Source organism: Convolutriloba macropyga, chromosome 1, assembly GCF_964194025.1.
Source record: "Convolutriloba macropyga chromosome 1, txConMacr16.3, whole genome shotgun sequence".
Lineage (NCBI taxonomy): Eukaryota > Metazoa > Xenacoelomorpha > Acoela > Convolutidae > Convolutriloba > Convolutriloba macropyga.
This window is the reverse complement of record NC_134468.1, coordinates 73,750,602-73,766,156: the sequence shown is the minus strand read 5'-3', so window position 1 is coordinate 73,766,156 and position 15,555 is coordinate 73,750,602. Positions and strand designations below refer to the sequence as shown.

The following is a 15,555-nucleotide window of genomic DNA, read 5'->3' as shown; positions in this document are numbered from 1 at the left end:
ATCTCTTGGCAACGTCTGTAACCAAAAAAAAATGTCAGACCTTTTTGTCCGGGTGACGTCTGAAAACCCTTGAAAAAAAAAGAACTCTTCGTCTTTGGTTGGCTCGTCTGCAATAAAAAACTCTTCCTCTAGGGTGACGTCGTAGCCTTGGATATTAGTCTTGGGGTGTGCTCATGCCCCTCTTTGTTTCGAAAAAAATTAAAATAAATTCAGAAGGTTTTATGTCCTTATCAAGGTGGATGGTCGCCAAAATTATGTTTTAAAACATATCTCTAGTCAAATCATTTGTTAAAAGAGCACGTCTAAGTTTCACGTTGTTGGACAAAAGAGTCATAGTTTTTGTTGCAGTTTTGGCGATTTATTTGAATCATCTCGAAAGTTGCAATAACATTGACAGCAACAAGTCTAAAGACAAGTTAATCAATTTGTGCAAAATATCAGTAGAGTTTAACTTTGAATTGGACGAACAGCTATCAGCATTAAGGTGCAATGGAATACAAAATGCGACGCAAGTTGACTTCTCCACATGATCAGTTATTTCTGAACAAGTATGATCAGAGGTCACTTTAGTCTAGAACGTCATCATGGGTAGAAAAAATTGAGTTTAGGTGGTCGTGAAGCTGTCCTTCTGGTTCCGGTGAATGCTCTTGCATTTGTGAATGTGAGGACGGACGACCAAACAGTCCTCTTCAAAGAGACTCCGGAGTCTCTCGGAATCCCACAGCCAAACGACGAGGACTGTGTGTTCGGACTGTTCAATGTGTTCACACAAGAGTTCTTGCCCAAGGCTGACAAGTGGGATAAATACTTCGAAGTGAAAGTTTTAGCTATGGATGTGGCTACATTTATTGTTTACTTACCGGACACTTGTTTGCCATAGGCAGCATCGAGTAAAAATAAACAATGAAACTACTGATAAAACAAATTATCTTTTCATTGAGTAACAGACTCAGAAAAACCCAACAAAGTCGGGAAGAGTTTGTTATGCTGACCAACATTGAACGGTCGAATGCGCAGCTGAAATTGGTAAAAAGTAATTTTATGGCTTCAGCAACGATTATTTTTAATGGAAACGTTTGGTCGAAAACGTCTTTTTTTATTAATCATGATCATAACCAAGGTTACAATTGAGCGTGAACACTTCTGAGCTGGTAAAAAAATAGTGGTCTCAAAATGACGGAACGTTAAACCCACTCAAACATTCTCGATATAAATGTAATGCAGCTAAGAAATCATGCTACCCTACATGGCAAGCTATTTTTTCCGATTCAAGCCAAATTCTCAATGCTACTAGTGTTAATGGTGCTTTACATATGAAGCAAATGGGCGACCCAGTTCATCACCGAAGTCTGGCAATTGGCACTTGAATGGTGCTAATTTTATATTTTTATAACTATTCATTATAAAAGTGATTTTTGAAAATGTTTCATCATATGCCTAGAAAAAAAACTTGGCTACAGCTGAACTTACGGCCACCAAACAAAGAAGTGTGCCTAGTTGACTCTTTGGCTAGTTGATTTAATTTTTGATAATTCATAACTTGGGGCACGATATGCTAGATATGTCATTAAATGCATTTTTATACTTGGTTGAAATTCAGTTTACATTCTGTCAAAGTTTGAACCATTTTCAAACAATTACCTTAACTGAGTGGCTAATATACAGCATTGTTTTTTAGGGTATTCTTTTAAATTATAGAGTTTTGAAAAAGCAACCATAGTTCTTCTGAAAGCTTCAAAAGCCCTAGAAAAAGTAATTTGCATATATTTAGTTTTCGACGGGATATCAAGAGCACAGAAAAAAGCAAATAAATTGTTGTCTTTAGCTTGTTGCAGTAAACGTCAGAATTTTGTTCACAAACTAACTTTAGCTACGTTGGTCAGTGTCACACCTTTCCCTGGGACCCAATCTGCTTGGTTTACAACAAGTTTTGCGAGCTGTTATTTTTACCAAAAGTAACAAACAGTGAGTAATAGCTGTAAGACCCAATTGTGAAACGTTGCTGTTTTCTATGTATTGTAATTATTTCGCATGGACGCACACAATGCACAAACGAAACAGGCTACTTTTTACTTAGCATAAACAATGAATCAAGCTTGAATTTTTTACTTCAACAAATGTTTTGGTCCAATTTTGTAATAAATACATAACAGTTGTAACGTATGCGATGAAAAGGGGTTTTGTATAATTGTTTTTTTAGGCTTTTTAGCCTAACTCATCAGAGTAAAGTGAAGGTTATTTCTGAGACAGCAGCAACATTTTCTGTTTAATTTCTGCAGTAAATTTATTTGAACTTCAAATTGAAGCTGAAACGTTTCTGCTGAACTAAATAAATCTGACGGTCCATTAGCAGAGACATATTCTGTAACATAATGTTGATTTTTCCGACCCGACTTGTGGGGGGTGGGAGGAACTATATACTCAAATGGGTTTTTTTTGTTCAGTCAATTTTGGCCGATCGACATATTCATTGTAGAGAAATGTGAGTGGTAATATTAAAAAACTCGTTCAGCGTAGAATTCGAAAATAAAAGATATTTTTTAATTTGATTTTTTTTTCGAAAAGTTATCGAGATCTAAAGTTTCGTGTGAACATGTGATATTTGGCATGATTTTGTTCACTTTTAGTGGAATTTTCGTTCAAACTAAGATTTTTTTCCTTTAAAATATTAATTCAAAATTACGCTTCAAAGCCAAACCATTTTGTGTTCCTAGTAGAAAAAAGCAATGAAAAGGCTAGTTATGGTCTCATCAGGAATTTTGCTATTTAAAAAATCGAATTAAAATTGAGAGCTGTTTTTTAAAAACCTTTTCAAATTTCTCTGTTTTTATTTCATGTCACTTAGAGACTAGTCACTTTTCATAGAAAAGTTCCGTTAAGACCAGACCTCATTAAGTCAAAGGCACCTTGAACAGATATATCGTTTTGAAGGAAATGCTCAAGTTTTCTGGCTTCGACTCTCAGTTTTTTAATTTTAAAATCTTTGATTTCCTTTTTGAGATTTTGAAAGCTCTTTGTTGTTCTATGGAAGTATTGTTGACTAAAGTTGAAATAGACTCTTTTATGAGCATCAACTAAATCTATGAACTTGTTGTTGCTGTAGCTGTCGCACAGAGCTGCAATTTGCAGGAAATTTTGGCGGGATACAGGCACTTATTGCCGTTTTTAACTGGTATCCTAGTTGCATTTATCAGAATAATAATAGGTATATTAGTGGTAGTGCAAGACTGCCTATCCAGAACTCGCTTGTGGTGCGGCGACCTTTTTGCATCTACGCCGTGGTGAATGAGCTGCCGTCCCCGGGTTAGGGGGACCATGAGGGGCATCGTAAACATCAGGGGGAAGGGGCAAGGAAGGTGGATTATTCTGAGCAGTGCGGTCGTGTAGGACTGATGAAGTTAAGTCAAGCCATTTGGCTACGTCTATTGGTCTTTCCCACGGGTGAATTAATTTCAGGTCCGTTGTGTTCTTACTGCAGTTGAAAATGTGGTTTAGGTCATGTGGTACTAGATCACATTTTGGACAGCGGTCATCATCATTGTCACAGATCCTACTCAAATAAGATTTTAGCAGGAGACAGTATCCAGTTCTCAGTTGTGCTACTCAGATACGTGCAATGCGTGTTAGCGTTTGTTCTTCTTATGCTGTTTCCGTAAATGTTTATCTAGCTGCTTGCTGTCCTTGCTCAACTGAAATTGGACCGTGTGTGCTCTTTATTGTTTGTGTGCTCTTTATTGTTTGTGTGCTGCTTCGCGCGGTCCCAAACACTGTCACTTAGTGTCAATCTCATGGGACAAAAACTGGTTGAAGAGGTTGTTTCATGATTAGCACAATGACTCCGATGACTGCCGGCTAGGAATAGCTTTGATAACATTTCAATGTGAGCTTCGACAGGCAGCATTTCACCCTCATTGTGTAAATCATTGATATCAGACGTTTTTACACAGCCAGTAATTGTGCGAAGAGCAATGTTTTGCCTTTGAAGAAGGTTCCATTTTGTATTGCTGATTGTGGAAGCCCAAATTGGGCACACTATTGAAGGTAACACCAAGCTATTTGAGTTTGACCTTCACTGGCATGGATGAATTGCTAATAGTGAGGTGTGGGTCAAACTTGAACTCCTTGCTCTAGGTTGTGAACACAGTTGCACTTAATTTTTCAGCAGATAACATAAGTTCTCCTGATTCTGGCCAATCGTGTAAAATATTTAGGAATGGAACTATTATGTAACAGAATTTTTCAACTTGTGGTTGAGATGTAGTTAAGGTTGTTTCATCAGGGTAAGACGTGATGTTTACACTTTAGGGGAATTAAGAGAGCTTGCATATACAGATGCTTAAGAGCATTGGCGATAATACATCACTTTGGGGGACACCCTGGTTGACTTTTCTCCACTTAATTTTTTAATTATTTTTTTCTACTTAAAAAATCTGCCCAGTAAGTATGAAGTGACCCATCTTTCGGTGTTGTTCGTTAGTGGTGCCTCAAGTATGTTTCTTAGTAATAGGCTGTGATCAACTGCGTCGAAAACGTCGATGAGGTCTAAGGCTACCAGTAAAATACGGTTGCAAGGTTTCTTTTTTGTATATTGTTGGTGACAATGTTAAGAGCTGCTGTTGCGGATTGCTCAGGTCTAACGTCATGCTGATGTTCTTTTAGTGGATATTCCATAAAATCACTCATTAGGAGTTTTTCTGTTAGTTTTGCAATAGAGGAGAGGAGTGCACTCGGTCTGAGTTTTTAGATTCGGCTATGGGTTTTAACGGCTTGTGTAGAACACAGTAAAGTTTCCAGATGTTCGGCAATTTTGCATTTTTACAGAAAAGTTTATGGTGTCAGTCAGATATCTCAGTGCTTTGGGGCCTAGATGGTGTAAATGGATTGGCGCTATTCTGTCTAGACTCAGCGCCTTACTTTTCTTGGTGTCTCTTATAGCTTCTTTCATTGTTTTTCACTGTATTTCACTTATTTTTCTGTTTTTCATTTCTTTGGGGCGTATAGTGTTTTCTTCGTTATACTTGTTTGCGCTTTTCATTGGATCATGGCGAGAAGTAGTTTTCTTAGCGTCAAAGTATCTGGCTCATTGTTCAGGTGGGTTAACGTTACTTGACGAAATTCCTTTTACTGTGCTCCAGATTTTAGAGCAGTTACCTTTTGGTGAACATTGATAAGAACGCGATCCACTTTTTGAGTTTTTGATTTTCAACAAGTTTCTTTATTTCAAGGTTTATTTGCGTTATTTTGGGGTCCCAGGATGTTTTCTTTAAATTTCATCTCCCTTTTCAGAACTCTTTAATGCTTCGCTGAAAAAATTGGCACTCCTATTTTTAAGTCTTCCTTGTGGGAGATTCTTACCAGCCGCTGCTTTTATGGCTTTCCTTAAGGTCTTTCCTTAAGATCTTTAGACAGTTGTTGGCCTTTGTTGTTTCGTCAGTTTTAATTAAATATCGTCTTTAAAATTTACTCAGTCAGCTTTGCGCAAGTTGGTGAAAGCTCCTTGTAGTGTTGTGTGTCTTATGAGGTCTTAGGTGATGAATATAACTATTGCAAAATGGCCTGAGCCTAATGCGTACTCCGTGCGCCAGTCGATGTTCTTTGCTAAGTTTGAGCTGGCGAGACTGATGTCCGGGGAGCTTTTAGAAAAATCAGTTACTCTTATGCTGGCTTCGTTGGTGTGCACTACAGGATTCGAGAGGTCTATTTCACTCGCAAAATTATTCCCTCTCGTTTCTTCCTGTATTTACGAGTGCCATACAGGGCTATGAGCATTGAAATCACCAATATTAATGCAGTCTTCTAACTCAAAGAGTTTACTGATTGATGTCTTGTATCCTGCATCCCAGCTAGACAAAGGTGGCGTTTAGGTGTTCACTAGTTTGGTGTTAAAACTACCTGCGCTGAGGTCTATGGCTTAGATTTCTAGGTGTTTGTCTCAAGTCTTGAGTTTAAGTTCTTGAAACAGAATTGTGTCCTTATTGATAAAAGCTACCCCTCCACCTTTGCCTGTTTCTTTGGGCGTATTATCGTGAAGTATGGAGCAACCAGCTGTGATTTTGAGGTTGTATTTTTCATTGAGGATTTTTCATTGAGGATTTTTGAGAATAAATACTTTTTAATTCCAATTTGTTACACAAAACGTTGCCGATGCCGCTAAAAAAGGAAATTGAAATTAAGAATGTTTTTACTGAATGATTCGGTTTTAATGGCTTTGACACTTTTCTCTCAATTTTTTTTTGAATTTGCCGTTTTTGCTTTTTTCTATTCTTTTTGGATTCGTATTTTTTTTAAATGCAATCAGTGTATAGCTAAAATTTTTGATAGTTGTTTTCAAATTTTCTTTTGAACCTTTTGTTGTTCGTTTTGTCAACTTGCAAACTTTAACGTGTTTATTGCTATTTTGTCGTAACTGTTGTTTTGTTTGTTGGACAATATGCGTTTTCATTAAAACAAAATTTTGCGAGTGATCATTATTTGAGTTTCTTGCTGTCTTTTTTTAGCAAAATCGTGCAATAACATATCCCAATGATCTTCAAAAGAGGCGCAGTTGAACATGTTCAACCTTTGAGTACAATTTTAACCCAAGTAGTTTATATAACAATTGAATACAAAAACTTATCAATCAGATTTAAAGCTAATGATTTTAATTATCTAGATGATTTGTGTTTTCGTATTTTTTTAGGTTATTCAGCACCTTTAGTCCGCTTCTATGGCTTAGTTTAAACAAAAATAGGTCCTATCGGTTTCCTAATGAAGGCTTAGTAATTTTATCCAGAACTTTTTTGTTAAAAGCTACTGGTTTTTAGGACGTTTGAAGTTATTTGGTTTGAAAAATAAGGATTTTTTTTTAGTTTCGCCTCCTTTTTTCTTCTTGTCGCCTTGTTATCTAGTCTCAATAAACAAGTCCCATCTGATTCAAAATAAAGGAAAAAAGAAAGGGTGTTTTTGTGCACCATTATTAATGCAGTCTTCTAACTCAAAGAGTTTACTGATTGATGTCTTGTATCCTGCATCCCAGCTAGACAAAGGTGGCGTTTAGGTGTTCACTAGTTTGGTGTTAAAACTACCTGCGCTGAGGTCTATGGCTTAGACTTCTAGGTGTTTGTCTCAAGTCTTGAGTTTGAGTTCTTGAAACAGAATTGTGTCCTTATTGATAAAAGCTACCCCTCCACCTTTGCCTGTTTCTTTTGGCGTATTATCGTGAAGTATGGAGCAACCAGCTGTGATTTTGAGGGTGTATTTTTCATTGAGGATTTTCATTGAGGATTTTTCATTGAGGTTTTCATAACTTGGATGTTATTTTTCGGTTTCCAGTCTATGATGTTTAGTTTTTGTTTGAGACCATTATATTTCATTTGAAGAGCTTTGAGTGAGCTGTGTGTTGTCGTGAGTGAAAAATCTTTGCTCCGTGTTTGCTTCTATTATCTTCCACCTGCGCTTACAGTTGAACTTGTTGTTCCATTGCTTTATGGACTATAATTTGGTGCAATTCAGGTGTACTCATCCTCCGTTGCTCCCGTTGCTGCACCAGACGCCGTATTCATTCGAGTTGCTACGGTGACTAATAGCACAAGGCATTGGGCCGGAGTTTGCTTCAGGGCCGCTGAGGATGAGAATAAGCAGGGCAATTATGTGTTTCCGAGTCAAATGCTTACTAGGGACTAAAAAGACTTGGCCTGCCTGATCCTGCCTCAAAAATCCGTTTCTCGCAGTCAGCGGACAGTGTGTATGGATCCTGCGAGCAATTGCTCTCTCGTAGATCAGTCAATTAGATGCCTCGGTACTTGAGAACTAAACCTATCTAGTGCATTGAGTGAACAGCTAATGGCTGTTGAGATTTCAAAAAAAAATATTGAATTTTTTTCAAAAACATTTTTTCTAATATAAAGCGATCTTAAACTTATTTCTGAGTATCTAACTATTGGTTTTTTGACATTGATGCCACGAGTTTTTACAATTTATTTCAAATTTTCTGGGACACTTTTTCCATAATTTTTATTCCTTCTGAACCTTATGCTTTTATTCTAACATTGAAAGTTCCCATTTGTTGAGAGAAGGAGTTCAAATGATCACAGATAAACATTGCAGAGAAAAGTCTATGGTTTTAATGGTTTCGACATTTTCTTCTACCACTTTTCAAACGACTTTTCTGTTTTTGCCTGTATTTGTGGTCGTTTTCATAGTCTTAAGTCTTATTGTGGCGTTTAATTGATGACTAAAGAATTACAGTTATCCTTGCGTTCACATTGAGACAGAACTTAGAGTTTTTATTGAATTCCGTTGAAAGCTTTTGAATTTATTGGCTTTGAACTACGGGTTTTCTCAAAACCTCCGCTGTTTTAATAAATGAGTTCATATATAATTTTTTTATTCCAATTTGTTACATAAAACGTTGCCGATGCTGCTAAAAAAAAAAAAATTGAAATTAAGAATGTTTTTACTGAATGATTCGGTTTTAATGGCTTTGACACTTTTCTCTCAATTTTTTTTTTGAATTTGCCGTTTTTGTTTTTTTCTATTCTTTTTGGATTCGTATTTTTTTAAATGCAATCAGTGTATAGCTAAAATTTTTGATAGTTGTTTTCAAATTTTCTTTTAAACCTTTTGTTGTTCTTTTTGTCAACTTGCAAACTTTAACGTGTTTTTTGCTATTGTGTCGTAACTGTTGTTTTGTTTGTTGGACAATATGCGTTTTCATTAAAACAAAATTTTGCGAGTGATCATTATTTGAGTTTCTTGCTGTCTTTTTTTAGCAAATTCGTGCAATAACATATCCCAATGATCTTCAAAAGAGGCGCAGTTGAACATATTCAACCTTTGAGTACAATTTTAACCCAAGTAGTTTATATAACAATTGAATACAAAAACTTATCAATCAGATTTATAGCTAATGATTTTAATTATCTAGATGATTTGTGTTTTCGTATTTTTTTTAGGTTATTCAGCACCTTTAGTCCGCTTCTATGGCTTAGTTTAAACAAAAATAGGTCCTATCGGTTTCCTAATGAAGGCTTAGTAATTTTATCCAGAACTTTTTTGTTAAAAGCTACTGGTTTTTAGGACGTTTGAAGTTATTTGGTTTAAAAAATAAGGATTTTTTTTTAGTTTCGCCTCCTTTTTTCTTCTTGTCGCCTTGTTATCTAGTCTCAATAAACAAGTCCCATCTGATTCAAAATTAAGGAAAAAAGAAAGGGTGTTTTTGTGCAGTTAGGGTTTTTTCTTGTAGTCTTATTAACTGTAGATCTCGTGAGCGCTCTAATGAGGCATGACATTGTGTAATTCAATTAGTAGTTTGGGTGTAGTTTTTTTCTTCATTTGATTTACAACTAAGTCAAAAATGTTGATGAACTGGGGTCGAAGCATCTTGTGCAAACGCACTTTAACGAGTCTCCTTGTTCCTTTTGAAAAACAAACCGATTTTCTCCACTTTGACGCTGCCGCTTCCAAATGCAATGTTTACGAAGAATAAGAGACAAAAATCAATCATTTTAGCTAAGCAAATAGCAAAATTGAGTCAACTAATGTTATGATGGTATTTAACATCCATGATTGACCTTACCATAGGTGAAAAGCAGCAACAAAGATCAACGATCGGTGGATATTTTTTCAAGCAAATTGGTTATCTCAAATAACATTTCTTAGAACGGTTTTGGAAACAGCTGTTCTGACAAAAATTATATTTACTAGAGCGTCAATAATAACAATTGAGGCAAATAAAAAAGCTCTAAATTTAGCCCTCTTCATTCTTTAATTGAGTTCACAGGGCAAAATCAGGAAACAAGATGTGTTAGACTTCCACACAAAAGTTTTCGGATCTAACATGGAACCTGTTATATGCACATCGTTACATAATTGTCTACTGCACGTGACTATTCAAGTCATTTCGTTACTAAAATCACGGATCAACGCCCAATGGTAGAAACTTTCAAAGACCTCTGATGCAGACCTGAACAGTGTCAATTATTGGCAATTTCGCAGAGAAAAATTCAAGGCCTGACTTATTAGAGAAAACTTGTTGAACTGAAAATTATCGATAATTCGCCTAGAGAAAAAGCGACAATCCAGTCGTTGAGTCTGCTTGGTTTGCATCACCATATCACCGATGCCAGCTTCGGGTGTACTTCTCTTCCCAACGACTTTCAATTCAGAGTTACGTGTAGACTTGGCATTGCAGTGTATGGCGCAGTAACATTTGTCGCTCATTATGAAAAATTGGTCGTCCAGTAACTATAGATGTAACTCGGCAGAGATTCACAATTACGCTAATGAAATAGCCGAGGAAACAAAATAGGAAACACTTGAACAAAACTGTTCTCAGAATGTGCAGGGGTTCGATCCACTGGCATTTGAAGTGATGACGGGTATATCATCTACTTTCAAAAGAGTCTTGCAACGTCTAGCACTGTTAACTGACGGCTAAATTTATTAGTCTCAAGGATGCTCAATAGTTTTTGAATGACTAGCCCAGCCATTGTCTGTTTTAGTTTTCCGCGGAGCAGCTACAGTGCTTTTGATAGACGTATTGGATGAATTGTATTGGATGAACCCAATAAATCTCCTCATTAATTGTATTGGATGCACTCAATTGGCGCATAATTAGAAAAATTTTGCTTGCCCAACTAGAGAAGAGCCCTTGATTTTAATTTTTTTGGTCATAAAAAATTCTATGGAATTTTGAACTTGATCGCATTAAAGCTAAAGGAAAAATCAATCTGTTCGCTCGGAACAAAAAAATTATTGTTTTGGTTACGCTTTTTATCCCATGTTATTGCGACTGATTTTCGAGATACTGAGTTTTAGCCTTAGTTAATGGTTATTGTTGTTGCTTTGTTTTGTAGTTCGTCTTGTCCCGGGAGGTCTCACCTTCTCTAATACTGCCATTTTCAAATCACTTAATGGTTTGAGTAACTTTTTATACATCAATTTCTCATGAGTATTACACGATGTTTTTATCAATTATTCTTATCAAGTTTCATATCAATTATTCATTTAACCGACAATTTAGTCCGAAATGTGAATTAGTGTGCTCGGATAATTTTGTGCACACGCAGATCAGCCAGCCTCTTTTGTGAATTTATTTTTAATGGTACAAATCTAATTTGTACAAAGTTCTTTTCAGCAAAAACAAAAACCTTGATTGCTCTCTTTTTTCCAAAACCTTGATAAACAACGAAACTATTGAACGAAAAAGAGAAGTCAATTATCTTGGCATAGTTCTTGACAGAGTTAAAATTCACTGAACACGTTCAATACTTAATCAAAAAAACGAATAGTTTCATAAGCTCTTTTTACCGACTGCGGAAGATACTGCCAAAAATTACTCTTATGTTACAAAAGTTATGTACAGCCAATTATTCAATATGCTGTTTTAATATACGTCGCGGCTTTTAAAACTGCATTGGATCCACTCAAATTAAAATTGAAGCATTTGCTGAGCATTGTGCCTGGATTAAAAAGGCATGATTCAGTTAGTAGTTTAAGAGAAACATGTCATATTCTAACACTGAAATAGCTTCATTTGAAGGAATTAATGAAACTACTAGTAAAGACCTGGAGACGTGAAAGTCATTTAGAAGAAATAAATTTAATAATCACGCCTGCTGAAATTCAACTTTTATCTAAAATAAGAAATAAGGCTAAATCAATAAAACCTTCTAACAACAAAACAGGAAATAAAGGTAAATCAATAAAGGTCAGGGCCAGGAAATTTTCAAATGCAATGCTTAAGCTTGAACCTAATTAAGCACAACACATAATACAGTTAGAAAAATCTAAAATAAAATGTTTTCTTTTTTCCAGCGTTAAAAATTACATACAAGGTAATGCTGACTTGCTCTCGCTGTTCTATTAAGTTACCCATAGTTTTTTGTCATACTGTCTCGTTTTTTGTTTGTTGTTAAAATTTTTTCGATGCTTCGTTGCAACTAGAATTATTTCTCAAGTGCTTGTAACAGGTCACTGTTAATTGCTGATGAAAACTGATTCAAGGCATCGCTCGACTAGGCTATATAAGCCTTCTGATGTCCTCTCAAATTTAAGTAATGTGTTTGTTTAAATAACAATAACATGTCCTTAGATTTAAAACCCGAATTTATTATCGAATTATTAGTTGAAGTTTTGAATCCTCAAAGGAGTGCTTGAAGCTTCCACTATACCTCAAATGACATTTGCTAGAATTCATAGCTGAAATAATTCAGACTTTATCCTAATAAACTACTGTTCATATAAGATCTATAAAAAATTAAAATTGTTATCTCAATCTATTAGTTTTACAGTGAAAGTGAAGCATACTTTTGAATAGCTGATAATTTTTATACAAAACTTCAATGCTCGATTACACTTGGTTTGCAAACACTGCCATTTGAGTCCAAGTTCTCAAAAAATCAAATGAATATTTCAAGAGCTGATGATTTGATAGTGGATATTGTTCTCTGGTACCAACTTATCCAAAAAGAGTTTTAAAAAATTAACAAAACGTTTTGTGATATACTTGTCGTTCACGTTCCTGTACATTGTGGAAACTGTTTTTTCACCATTTGATTTTGTCGGGAAAAACTCCGATTGATTTTTTAGAAGTTACTTTAGCGTTTATCTTGAAAGAATAAACCAACGTCGAACGAGTAGCTCTCGAATGACTGGCAATGGAGACAAGTGAGACGGGGCATGGGATATAAAATCTTTTATGGTGCTAAAACATAGGGAAGAGTTCGAACCCTCGAGAATCTTGGGTCTTTAACCAACACGCAAGATTGTCTTCACAGCTATGTATGGTCAATACTCACAATCGCTTTCAATTTAGAAACAAACTAAAACTCTGATTTCTTGCTATTCAAATCGCACAAAAAGAACAAAATTTTTGAGTCGCGCACAAGAGAACGGTCAAGCGAAAGACACCGCTTTAATTGCTTCAAACTGTGTTCGATATCAAATAACCCGAGCCTTTTAAACGTTTCATTTCGATTTTGCTAATCTTTCAATTGCAAAGCCATATTTCAAAATCATAAGCTGCCATATTTTTGTTTCCCTGAATCTTTTTCAAAACCATTTTGGTTTAAAAGTCTGAACCTATTTTCAGATATACTTCTCTGCTCTTGAGTTTCAAAAATAACTGCAATTAGGAGTGACTATAAAAACGCCCAGTCTAGGAAACTTAGAAACGTATTTAATTTTGTCTGCCTAATTACTGACGACCACACCAAGCGATTCGCAAACAAAAAAGTTGGGTTCAGTGGAGTAAAATATGCTCGACTCAATTAATTTTGTCCCTTCAGCAATTTCCGCTGCTAAAACCAAATGCGCGTGCAAAAAAGTGACCTAGAGTATGTTTCAGCTAGCATTAATTCTTAACTAGCAGGCCCGCAAAACAATAACAAGAAAATCATTTACACGAATAAGAGGTTTAAAAAATTAAGGTTTGTTTCGCACCGTCTCGGGCTCGAACCCATATCCCTCGCTTAACAGCCATAGGTCTCACCAATCACGCTAACTGTGCGTATTGCACTTGCCCTTTGCTCTTTCTACAGCAAATTTCTGGACAAGGGCGTTTGTGACCCGCTTGTTTTTGCTATACAACATGCTTAATGAGCGCAAAAAATGTGCATAATAGGAGCTTAAATAGGATGGCAAAGCGCGTCTCAAAACGCATTGATTATGCGCTAGGTTGCATGATTAAGGACCCCCAAAATATGTTACGATAGGAGCAATGTTAACAATTGTGCTCTATTGCGACTGATGTTTAATATAATAAAGGAAGATTAGATAATACGACTAAAACTGCTCAAAACTTAGTTTCGTAGTAATTTTATGGACAATGGTAATAGAACCGCAAATCAACAGCTATAAAATGAAACTCAACCAGTGGTTATCCTAAGGAGGACAGAGAAAAATGCTTGATTTTTCCACTTCAGTCTGTTTGAATCTCTTGGTGTATTCTGTTTTCGCTTCCCGTTTCGTGGGGTGACTATTTGCTCAACTGGTTTTCTTGATCATTAAATTTGAGAAGAGAAAAATGGCGAAAAAAACAAAGGGAGAGAGAGAGAAAGAGAAACGCAAAGACGGGAAAAGGAGATAGGGAGAGAATGAGAGAGAAACAGAACGGAGGAAAGAGAGGACGAAACACACACACACACACAAACACACACAGAGCAATAGAGAGAAACAGAGAGAGAGAGAGAGTGAGAGAAAGAGAAGAAAAATGATTGCTCTAAAAATCGTTTAGGGGCAACAATACTAACTGGAAAATCCAAGTGGTTTACGAAAAACGATCGTTCAAAGGCTTGAAAAAAAAACAAAACAAAGAAAAGTCCAAGCGAATGGAAAGAAGAATTGCTACAAAGAGAAAACAATTGCCATTTTTCATCCCCCAAACACACGGGAACATAAACCAACTCGCGTCGCATGGTGTTGATTAGAAATTTTCATGTCTACAAACGGATAGGATTAGAAATTTATCCACCAAACAGACAGGAACATAAAACGAATCAGCGTCGCAAGAAATGCTCTCGAACAACAGGCGGCATGGAGTTGACTAGAAATTTTGATGCCTAAAAAGGGAGGGCACCCGACACGGGTTCGAACCCTCGACCCTGAGCTTAACAGTCATCCATCTTACCAACTGCGCTATAACGACTACATACCACCTTTGCTTACAATCGCTTATATCGTATCAATAAACATATTTCAGATTGAGAGCATTTGAGATCACGCAGAAATCACGCAGTAAAGTGTGAAAAATTTAGTTGAAAGCTAAGAGTCTTCTAGAATAGCATGGAATCTGTACGGTTAAAACTTAACTCAAAAACTGAAGTGACAAGTTTACAATAAGAACTTCAAACTCAGTTCTGGAGCAATTAAAAAAAACGTAGTACCCAGGACAGTAAATCCTCCCTCTGGGCAAGCATACCTTCAACCCCTCTTAGCCTCGTGGTAACTGCACATGACTAACAGTCTGACTCATGTTCCGTTCTCACCCATGTACTTTGAGCCTTTTAGGTTACTGACCTCTCTCAAAATGTTCGCTTCACCATGCTGCTCAATGCGGCTCTAAAGCATTCGCTTCGAGAGGCCCCTTAAACATGCAAACATTTTGTCCCATTTTAGAGCTAACGCGTTTAATATATAGGATTATTAACTTCAATAATTTAATTGTTATTAACCTCTACACAGCTTTAAGAGTGAAATTTTTTTAAGGCTAAGAAGTAGTACAATGCCGTCAAATCAGTGTAGCTCCCGAACGAAAAAAATGGAGTCGCAAAATTGCATGTTCAACTGCTTAAGAAGCAAGATCAGTGCCAACAGTAAATCCGTTTAGTTTTTTTATCGACTGGAGACAGATTAATTTTAACTCCAAGAGGTAGAAAAATTACAGGATTAGAGACAATACATATAGAAGCTAGTCAGTTTTAAAAGGCACTAAGTGCTGTCCACGAAACTTTAAATTGCTCAAAGATGTGAATTCAAAACTCAAATTGCTGCTTAAATTGATAGAGATATGATCAAGTTAATCTTCGCGTGCCTCAATTTACACCCGAAAAATTGAATCAAGCAAACGTGCGAACA

The 15,555-nt window shown here is 36.2% G+C and overlaps 1 protein-coding gene and 1 pseudogene across 1 annotated transcript in view; one reads left to right on the top strand and one right to left on the bottom strand.

The window, feature by feature from the left end:
• LOC142342470 (alpha-N-acetylgalactosaminidase-like) overlaps positions 1-1,714 on the top strand; it is a 35,254-nt gene extending 33,540 nt beyond the window's left edge. The window contains exon 8 of the mRNA XM_075393811.1: positions 609-1,714. Within this exon, the coding sequence (XP_075249926.1) occupies positions 609-880 (272 nt within the window). The 3' untranslated portion in view covers positions 881-1,714. The remainder of the gene's footprint in view (positions 1-608) is intronic.
• The window catches only part of LOC142342488 (uncharacterized), a 371,331-nt pseudogene that overhangs the window by 167,189 nt on the left and 188,587 nt on the right, over positions 1-15,555 (bottom strand).